Source organism: Sminthopsis crassicaudata, chromosome 3, assembly GCF_048593235.1.
Source record: "Sminthopsis crassicaudata isolate SCR6 chromosome 3, ASM4859323v1, whole genome shotgun sequence".
Lineage (NCBI taxonomy): Eukaryota > Metazoa > Chordata > Mammalia > Dasyuromorphia > Dasyuridae > Sminthopsis > Sminthopsis crassicaudata.
In genome coordinates this window covers 651,373,632-651,383,844 of record NC_133619.1, presented here as the reverse complement: position 1 = coordinate 651,383,844, position 10,213 = coordinate 651,373,632, and the positions used below count along the sequence as shown (strand labels likewise).

The following is a 10,213-nucleotide window of genomic DNA, read 5'->3' as shown; positions in this document are numbered from 1 at the left end:
TTTAAAAAGTTTGAGGACCACTGTTTTAGATAGTAAACTCGAGATTTTTTAGGTTTTTAGGTTACTACTAAGAAGATATAAGAACAGTAAGTCCAAAACATCTCTAAAAATTGTCTGGAGCACTCTACTGCAAGTATATACAGGCCTGGGGGAAAATGGGCTCTGATTATAGAAAATACATTTGACTGAAGACGCTTGCTTAGTGAAATCCCTTTCTTGAGTCCAGAGTAAGTGGTGCCCAGGGTCATACTTCTGGAAGGTGCTTCTCCTGGGCTTTCTGTGACTGTCCTCAGAGAAGTTCTCTCGGACTTTGTCTCTTCAATACTATGCTCCTGGGTGGGGAGTAATGTAGCATCCCTCCCCGCCCACACACACACCTTACTCTCCCTGTTACAGGGCCCTCCGGCCAAGACACTGGGCAGTGTCTGGCTGGCTGCTGACTCCAAGGTGACAAGTCTCTATTTAAAGCTCTGGCTGGGTTAAGACAATCGCACCTTTCCCTTCTTGATCCAATTAAAGAGAAGTTCACACCTCTGAAGAAATCCTCCCTCTGCAGTTTGGACCTTCAGGCTGTGAGCGAGCTTTCACTTCAATCCAGGCCCCTCTGCTCGAGGTGGGAAGGGAAGCTCCCTCTCTCTTTAGGAAGGCCCTCCAGCTACCCAGCCCACTTTCCCCCTCCAGCTACCCAGCCCACTTTCCCCCTCCAGCTACCCAGCCCACTTTCCCCTTCCAGCTACCCAGCCCACTTTCCCCCTCCAGCTACCCAGCCCACTTTCCCCCTCCAGCTACCCAGCCCACTTTCCCCTTCCAGCTACCCAGCCCACTTTCCCCCTCCAGCTACCCAGCCCACTTTCCCTTTTTATCTTCAGGTTCTGCGCTCTGGGGTCAAACAGCTCAAAGACAATTAGGTTTCCTGGGGAGCCCATTTCTTCTCCGGGGAATCGTCCTCCTTCTTTTCAACAGATGCTAATGCTTGCTGGGAACTCACGGCCCTCCCCCAGGTTGGCCGGCCTGCCGGGACTGTCCTTCTCAGGCCATTGACCCAGAAGGGCCCCAGTGCTCGGATCAGGTCTAGCCAAGGGAGGATGGGAAGACCATAGACCCCCCCTCCTGCTGGCTCTGGACCCCGAGGTCTTTCTCATTGCCTTTTCAGTGAACCCCCCCACCCAGGTCCTAGGAATTCCCCATCCTCTCTGTGGTGGGATACTCCCATGAGCCTGGGGGGAGGCTAGCAGCCGGGGCCCAAAGGTTCTGAGTCCCATGTGCTCCCCACGGCTGCTGGGAGCCGGCTGGGAGGCCTGGGGGAGGGGGTGGGAGGGCCGTATGGAACCCGCCTGCCAAGGGAAAGAAGGACTGGTCCATGTGTTTCTCCCTGACCCCAACCTTGTTCCCAGTGCCCGAGACTGATGGCCATGAAATCGACAGCTGGAGCCCAGCACAGGCCGCTCGGGCTCTCCGGTTTCCACACGTCCCCCTCCCCCTCTCTGTGCCTTTCCCCCACTTTCCCTGCAGACTTTCCAACCGGATCCCTTCCTCCCTGCCCCTTGTCTGGAGGCCCCCTTGGCTCCCAGACTCCTCTTTTTTCTACCCAGTCTTACAGAGCAGTAACACAGGCTCACATGGCAGCCTCCCGGAGCGTCGCGCTCCTAGGGGAGAGTCAGGAGGCGCTGTGAGCCCGCAGGACCTCGAAGTCACCACGGAATCCGGTGCCCCTCGGACCAGCAGCCCCCGCCTGCCGTCCATCACCGGGCGGGAGGAGCCCCTTTCCTTTCCACCTCAAGGTTTGCCCCCATTTTCCCAGCGCCCAAGGCCGGGAGCCCCTCCCAGGCCCCGGCCGCTCCGAGTCACGGCTCCAGGGCAGAGGGACCAGGCCCCGGCTTCTGCGGGAGCTGCACCCACAAAGGCCTTGGCGCCCTCAATTCCTTCCACACCAGGAGCAGGATCTCGATGGCGACGCCCCGAACCCTAAGGAGGCAGCCTTTTCTCCTGGGAAAACTCCCTAGAGGTTTAGAGCGCAAGCTCCTAGAAGGCTTTTGTGTTTGTTTCCAGCACATAGCCGGTGCGGGGCTTTGCACATAGTAAGTGATTAATAAATGCTTTTTATTCATTCACCGACCTCGTGCAGGTCCTGCTCACCTCACGCCTGGACTACTGCCAAAGTCTACTTGGGGAACGGGAGGGGAGTCTGCCCCCCTCCAGTCTCCCCCCACTCCGATCCATTCTGCATCCATCCTCTAAAGACATTTTCCTAAACGCAAATCTGATCACGGGACCTTCCCCTCCCTTACTTAATAAATGTCAAGGGCTCCCTATTGCCTCCAGAACAAGTACCACGTGTCTTCAAAGCTCTTCATATCCCAGTTCTCCCCATCTTTCCGGTGGCCTTATTCTTCGTACCCTTTGCTCCCTGCGGTTCCCAGAACAAGACCCCCATCTCCAGCTCTGGGCAGTTTCTCTGGCCATCCCCCAGGCCTGGAACTGCCCCCCCTCCTCTGACTACTGCTCTCCCTTTCTCTAAGTCCCAACTAAAATCCCGCCCTCGGCAAGAGCCTTTCCCAACTCCGAATGGCAGTACCTCCCCCTGCTAATAGTCTCATTATCCGTCTAGAACTTGCTTTGTCTCTCCTCCTTTCACTGTAGTCTCGCATTGGACTGCAGGCTCTCCAGGCCAGGGATTGCCTTTTGCCTCCTTTCTTGTCCCTTGTAGCACCTGGCATACAGTAGGCATTTAATGAATGCTTATTGATTGGTTCTTTTGGTAAGCTGTCTCTCCCGTGTCTCATTGTTTTCCTCTCTCCTGCTCTGCCTTGATTACTGTACGCGTATAGCTTTTCTCTCTCTTGCTTTCTTTGCTTCCTTTCCCAGTCTCTCTTTTCTGTCTCTGGCTTTAGAGATCAGTGGTGTCCCAATGGCGGCCCCCAACCTCCATTTTTAGGGTCTTTGACTCCCTCTGGTGGTTTGTTCTACTCATTACAGCCAGACTTTCCCCAAGAGGATCCCCAAGCTCCATTAAGGCAGCCCCAGGCGCAGGATGGGGAGAGGAGGGGGAAGAGTTGATTAAGGGGCTGGCCTGATGCTGCCTGAGAAGATCCGGAGGTTTTAGGGGGGAAGGTGGGTGGGAGGAGGGCAAGAGCTAGGCCCAGGAAAGATAAGGATTCTTCCCGATCCACCTTAAGGCTCCCCCTCCCCCTCCCCTCTCCTCCTGCAGAGAATGGGAACTGCCAGGATGGGGCCCCAGGTGTCTGGACCACTCCTCCCCCCCAGTGCAGCTTGAACTGGGGACCCTCCTCTCCCTATTTGCCCGGTTCCTCCACGTACGCCCCCACCTCCAAAACCCAAGAGAGGCACAGAGAAAGAAGGGGGGAGGGAGGGAGAAGCAAGAAACTGGAGAGAGAAACAGGGGAGAGGAGGGGCAAAGAGAGTGGAGAGGGAGGAGGAGGGAGAGAGAAGCAGGGGAGAAAGGGAGGGGGCAGAGAGAGGGGAGGGGGGAGGAGAGGGAGAGAGGATCCAGAGAGAAGGTGGGGAAGGTAGGATGGAGAGATGAAGGTAGAGAGAGGGGGAGAAAAATAAGAGGTGGGGAGAGCGCTGGACAGGGAGGGAAGAGAGGCAGAGGTAGAGCAGAGTAGTGGCAATAGTGGTGCAGGTAAAAGGGGGAAACATCCTGAGGGGAGAGGGGGAGAGAGAGAGAGAGGGGGGGGGGGGAGAGACAGAGAGAGACAGAGAGAGACAGAGACAGAGAGACAGAGAGAAGGGAGAGAGAGAGACAGAGAGAGACAGAGACAGAGAGACAGAGAGACAGAGAGAGAAGGGAGAGGAGAATCTGAGGTTTAAAAAGAAGGAATGAACTGAGGAAGAAAAAAGACAGAGAGGGAGCAGACTCAGAGCAGGAAGGAGTGAGAGACCGACACAGGGAAGAGAAGGCAGAGAGGGGAGGTAGTTACAGAGAGGGAAGAGGCCGGGGAGGAAGGAGAGAGGCTGGGGAAGGGGAGGGACAGGCTCAGAGCGGGGCACCCCGCACTCCTGGGGCACTTGGGCCCTTGCCGGGGTGGGGAGGGGAGCGTTGGAAGATTATCTCCCACCGAACAGCGGGAGAGAGCCAGAGCCAGAGGGAGAGACCCTTCCCTGAGAGCCAGAGGAGGGGCGGCCAGGAAGCGGGCGGGCGGGAGAAGAGACCCCGAAGGCCGGGCCGCCGGGACGTGTGCGATGGGGGGCCCAGTCCGCCTCAGTCCCCCCCGGGCCCTGCTCCTCGGGGCTGCCTTAGGGGCTGCAGGTAAGCGTCCCGGGCCGGGAGAGCGGGAGGGGGCCCCGCGGGGCAGCGGAGAGTTAGAGAAAAGCCGCCCGGATTCCCGCAGAGGATGAGAACTCCCGGCCCCCGGGGGACCCCGGGCCGGGCGGAGGCGGGAGGCCACTTCCGGGGGGCCGGGGCCCTGGGGGCAGGCAGGTGAGAGCACAGCCCCGGGCGGCCCAGGTGGGCTGCGGCATTCGCTCTGCCCACTGCCCACTGCTCTCCCAGCTCACATCGGCCCGGCGCCGGCCCCCGAGGACTGGTGGACCTACAAGGATAATCTCCAGGGAAGCTTCGTCCCAGGTGCGCCCCGGTGGGGGCCCCCGCGTCGCGCCCCCGCCCCCCGCAACCCCGCCCCCTCCGGGATCCGAAGGCATCCCCTTTCAGCTAGCGCTCCGATCGCTTCCGTCCCTCGGGGCTCCGACCTCACCCTGCCCCTCAGCAGCCAAGAGCTCCCTTCCCCAGCCCCTCGGGACGGCGACTACTCTGACCGCCTGCTCCCCGTCCGAAATGTAGCCCACTCTGCGCCCAGCCTTCCCCCTTCGCGCCCCTCCCCCAGGGAGTCCTCTCCCAGACTCCCATTTCTCCCGGGAACCCAGGCGTTCCCTCTCGTCCCAAGCCCCGGGCCTGTGCTCCCCCGGATCCCTCCCGGCATCCTCCTCTCTCTCCCTCGGGACCCCAGCAGCCCCTCCCCCAGCTCCCCTCCAGAAGGAGCCATTATAGATGCGCATCTGAAGTAGTGAGTGGGCGAGAGTGGAAGCCAAGCGCGGGGGCGGGCGACGCGCCAGCCTCGCTCCCAGGTTCCATTCCCGGGGACCCAGATCTCCACCCCTCCCCCTCGGCCCCCAGCAGTCCCAAGACCCTTCAAACGGTCTGCCGTCAGGCCAAGGAAACTACAAGCCCCATAAGGCACTGGGGCCGAGGAGCCACCAGGAGACACGCTAGCTCCCGTGATGTCTGCTGGGAGTTGTAGTTTTCTTGCTGGGTGACTCGGGAGGGGAAAGGGGAGATGGGGGGGGAGGGAATAAAGGGGCCTGACAAACTCTCAGGAACTCAAGGATTCCCTCCTTCCGCCCCTGACGGCGACAAGGACCCAGGAGTCTCCTTCCCCCAGCTTTTACCCCCTCAAAGAATCGGGCATCCCTTGATTCTCATGCACCACAAAAGCCCTCCTTTCCCTTAGTAGTTGACCCCTTCTCCTGCCTCCACCTCTGCCCCCTCCCCCCCAGGGCCGCCCTTCTGGGGCCTGGTGAACGCAGCCTGGAGCCTGTGTGCGGTGGGGAAGCGCCAGAGCCCCGTAGACGTGGAGCTGAAGAGGGTGCTCTACGACCCCTTCCTGCCTCCTCTGCGGCTCAGCACCGGCGGGGAGAAGGTGAGGAGCCGAGCCCTGGCAGCGCGGGGCCCCAGCCGCCCCTCCCCAGCCCCGCCCATTCCAGGCCCCTCCGCCCAGCTCTGTTTTCCAGGGCCCTCTGGGAGAAGTCTGGGCCCGCCGACTGTTGGGTCCCAGATCCCCAGGCCTGGGGGGGGGGGCATCCTGGAAACAGTCCTGGCTCGGGAAGGGTGGCCTGGGCTGGGGCCAGAAAGCGGAGGCCTGCAGGGACGGCTGAGACTCGTGCCCGGCATCCAGAGCCAGGCGTGGGGTCGTGGAAGGGGCCCTCGCTGGCCGGGGTCCTGCAGCCCCCCAGCTGGTTCCTGGGCCGCTGCCTCCAATCCCCTGGCTTGCTCTTGCGGAGGATTCTGGGCAGAGAAACCAGCCCGGCCCGATAGCCCGCTCTCTGCCCCCAGAAGTCCTGGGCAGGTTGGAGGAGGCGGGGCTGGAGTTCTCAGTCCCCGGCGCTCTCCATGACCAGCTCTCTCCACCTCAGCTCCGAGGGACTCTGTACAACACTGGCCGCCACGTCTCCTTCCTGCCAGCCTCTAGGCCTGTGGTCAACGTGTCTGGGGGGCCGCTGCTCTACAGCCACCGGCTCAGCGAGCTCCGGCTGCTCTTCGGGGCTCGCGATGGGGCCGGCTCCGAGCACCAGATCAACCATGAGAGCTTCTCAGCAGAGGTGATGGCCCCCTCGGTGCCAGCAGGGCCTGGCCATCCTCCGGCCTTCGATGTCACCCTGACCCCCCCTTGGCCTGCTGCCAACCCCATCCACACACTTCTCTGGGCGCTGAGGTCTCTGCCCCCCCAGGCCCTGCCCCCATGCTGCCCCTCTCTGTCTGCTCCCTCCCTCCAGGTGCAGCTAATCCACTTTAACCAAGAACTCTACGGGAATCTGAGCGCAGCCTCACGGGGTCCCAACGGACTGGCTGTCCTGGCGCTTTTTGTGAACGTGAGTTCAGATACCCAGGTATCAGAAGTGGCAAGGGGCTGGTGGACAGACTCACGGGTCCTCAAGGGGTAGAGAGCTAAGAAGCTGGGAGAAAGGATGGCTAAATCCTTGAGGGACCCAAAGGGGGAAATACCTGGGTACCTGAGAAGAAGGGGGCACCGGTGCATGGACCTGAGGACGATAGGAAATGCTACACGCAGGGGAGGGCTGTGGGAACGGCTGTGCTCTTAGGAGGACTGGAGATTGGGCTCCGGGTCCCTCTGAGGCATCCCCTGCCCCTGTACCTGATTCCTGACACTCCCTTGGAGAGGTGTCCCTGGTGCTTTCTGGCCATCTCCAAGGCCAGGTATCCCGACCCTTCTCTGCACATCTCATCAGTTGATTTAAATGCACCTTGAAAGTCCTCCATCAATTGAACAGCCGTGAAAGAGCAGGCTGTGCTGGCTTCTGGGGAAAGCAATGGCAGGGAACCCCAGCATTCTGAGATGTGGGACCCTCCCTCAGAAAGCTTGAAGCTCCACGGAGGATGCTTGACACGAAATCCCACCTGAAATTGGTGCACATCCAGCCCCTCTTCCCCTCGAAAGTCTTTGAAGAAGCTGCAAAGGTGGAGCTTGGCAGATTGGGGAAGGTGTCCAAAGGAAGGGGCAGGGCGCATTAGCTACTGAGAAGGCTCCACGAAAAGCCTCAGAGGCTAAAGAGCACCGCTGGAGGTGCTGGGCAGAGAGCCATCCAATCGGACTCAAGCATAGAAAGGGTGGCCAAGGGTTAGCCGAGATAAGGCTGGAGCCATGGGGAGCCCTTTGTTGGGAAAGTCCTAGGCGGTGCGTGGAAGCCTGGGTTCTGGGCCAACAGACTTGAATTCGGAACCAGCCTCAGACTCTTTCTAGCTGAGACATCCTGGGCAAGTCATATCACCTCTGGGTCCGTGTTCTCATAAGTAAAATGGGAATAAGAAGAGCAGTCCGCTCCCCCAGGGCTGTTGTGGGAATCAAATGAGATAATGCCTGTAAAGCAATTAGCGAAATTCCCGGCATATCAATGCTATATAAATCCCAACTATCGTTATTATAATATTATTATCCAGATAGGAGAGAATGAACTTGAGTCAGGAAACAGAAGGGACAGGGGTTGGAGCTTGGTCAGCCCAAGAAGTGTGGATACGGATCTGTTGGGAATCCATTCTATCAAGTTCTAGGTGGCTGCCCTGCTCCTTTATCCCCTCAATTTCCAGCACCTGCCAAAAGCCCTGCTCTCTTCCCTTAGCCCCTGCCTCCACTCAGAGGCCCTGGTCCCATCCCCTAACCCATCCTTCCCTCTGCTCAGAACCTCCCACTGGACCCCTCCCTCAATGCTCAGAACCTGGTTTGAAGGTTTAGTCCAAGCAAGAGGAGACTCATGGGAATGGGGCAGTAGGAGGATTTTAAAGGCTGAAAGAGGGAGAGACCGCAGTGTGGGGTGCAGATGAAGGCCTGAGGTACACACAGAAAGCCTTCCTCTCTCAGAGAGATGTCCCTGCCACAGCCAGTGAGGAGGAGGAGGAGGGCAAAGGCTAGAAGATTCGAATGAAAGGGTTTAGAGCCGGAAGGGACCTTGGCAGCCATGTAATCCACCCCCCTTGTTATACAGACTCAGAAAGGAGCCCAGAGGGGGGAAGGGCTTGGGGTGGCCCCCCAGGGAGGAGGGGCAGAGATGGGCCCCCCCAAAGGCCTTGAAAGCTTCTTCTTGGACTGGCTTCTCTGACCCTTTGCTTGATCGAGGGGCCAATGACTTGGGTTGGGCCCCAGGAGAAGGCCTTCCTGCTAGGTCCCGGGCTGAGCCTCCATTGCCAGCCTTTCTCCGCGTCCTTGTCATCCTTGGCATTCCACCCAGGTCGCTGCCAATTCCAACCCCTTCCTGAGCCGCCTCCTTAACAGAGATACCATCACCCGGATCTCCTACAAAAGTGAGTGGCCCATGGCCGGTGCCTGGGGCTGGGGAGGGACCCCGGCTTGCAGAGAAAGGGGCGGCCGGCCAGGCTCCTTCTCATCCCCACGGGGCCTGTCTGGCAGATGACGCCTACTTCGTGCAGGACCTGAACCTGGAGCAGCTGTTCCCCGAATCTTTCGGCTTTATCACCTACCAGGGCTCGCTGAGCACCCCGCCCTGCTCGGAGACCGTCACCTGGATTCTCATCGACCGCGCCCTCAATGTCACCTCCCTGCAGGTGCTCCCTCCCCCTCCTCCTCCTGCGTCCTCAGCAACCAGGGATTAGAGTGGAGTACTAGAGGGGATGGGGCTGGGGGGGGGGGCGTGCGCTATGACATAACCGGGTTGGACCTGGGGACTTCTAAGCCTTTGCCCTGGAACACCTTGTGCCCAGCTCAGTCCCGGCTTTGCGCGCTGACTTTCTGGTCCTTCCCGAACTTTTCCTGGAGCTCTGACAGCAATCTCTAAGCACCCTCTAGCTCTTGCCCTCGGCACCTAAGTTCTCTCTGGTCCTCTGTCCTAGATGCACTCTTTGCGGCTCCTGAGCCAGAACCCGCCGTCCCAAATCTTCCAGAGCCTCAGCGGCAACGGGCGGCCCCTGCAGCCCCTGGCCCATCGCGCTCTCCGTGGGAACCGGGACCCGCGACACCCGGAGAGGCGCTGCCGGGGCCCCAACTACCGACTGCACGGTACGCCCTAGACCCACGAGCCGCGACACCCTCCCCCTGCCCCCTTCTATCCCAAACCCAGGGCTAGAAAGTGCGCTGAAAAACTACAAGTCCCAAGAGACTCCGGAGCTGAAACGTAGGAAGCTTGCTAATCATCGGCCGCGAGCCCTCCTGGGATTTGTAGTTCTTTCCTCTTTCACCCATTCTGGGTTCAACCTAAGGTCTGGAGTGATCCTGGCATTTGGGTACCCTGGTTCAAGATCTGCCCCTTAGAATCAGGACGTCCCGGGAAACCTTCCTCACCAACCCCACGGAAGTTTAGGAACTATCAGCAGCCTGCTCCCAACGTTCTCTCCTTCCAAAGAGACTTGGTACAGTCCACTCAAGACACCATTCCCCCCTCAGCGTGGTAAGGTCCCACTTCCTCGCAGTAATAAACAATGGTACATCCTGTGCACTCTAGGGACCAGGTTAGTTCCGTGCCCGATACAGGCCAGTGGTACAAACCATTTCCCCCTCCTGATTTCAGTGGTAGGCTCCATTCTGCCCGGACCTTACCTCCTCCCCCACCCCTTTTTTTCTTGCAGTGGACGGTACCCGCTGAGAAGAGGACTGCTTGCCTTCCCCACCCCCACCCCCACCCCACCCCGCAAAAGCTAAATCTATTAAAGAGACAGAACACGTTTTTGTGTAGTCAGAGAAGCGGGTCCAAGGGCTTGGGGAAAGAGGGTATATGGGGAATGGTAGAAGGATGACGCAACCCTCTCCGTAGGCCGAAGGGTTAGGGGCTCCGCTCCCCAACCCGGTCACGGCCCCTTTAACAACTCCCCCGCCTCTCACAAATTGCAACCTCCCTCCGGTCCTCAGGATTTGGCGGGTGGCACGCGCAGGGCCACGTGCTCCCCCCATCCCACCTCCCGCCCCGCCCCATTGTCCCCCATCTGGGTCACAGCGCCCATCCTCATTGGAGG

General features: G+C 59.6%; 1 protein-coding gene across 5 annotated transcripts; it reads left to right on the top strand.

Moving 5' to 3' along the window:
- Positions 1-3,994: 3,994 nt before the first annotated feature.
- On the top strand, positions 3,995-9,926 carry CA11 (carbonic anhydrase 11). Of its 5 annotated transcripts, none has more exons than XM_074307386.1 (9): positions 3,996-4,270; positions 4,514-4,588; positions 5,515-5,657; positions 6,151-6,336; positions 6,511-6,624; positions 8,479-8,551; positions 8,658-8,812; positions 9,098-9,263; positions 9,830-9,926. In XM_074307386.1, the coding sequence occupies exons 1-9, from the start codon at positions 4,204-4,206 to the stop codon at positions 9,844-9,846; spliced, it is 996 nt and encodes a 331-aa protein (XP_074163487.1). In that variant the 5' UTR covers positions 3,996-4,203; the 3' UTR covers positions 9,847-9,926. The 5 variants fall into 5 exon arrangements, with proteins under 5 accessions (XP_074163490.1, XP_074163487.1, XP_074163489.1 ...); XM_074307387.1 differs by having other exon boundaries at positions 4,000-4,270; positions 6,511-6,606; XM_074307389.1 differs by lacking the exon at positions 6,151-6,336 and having other exon boundaries at positions 3,995-4,270.
- Positions 9,927-10,213: the final 287 nt, after the last annotated feature.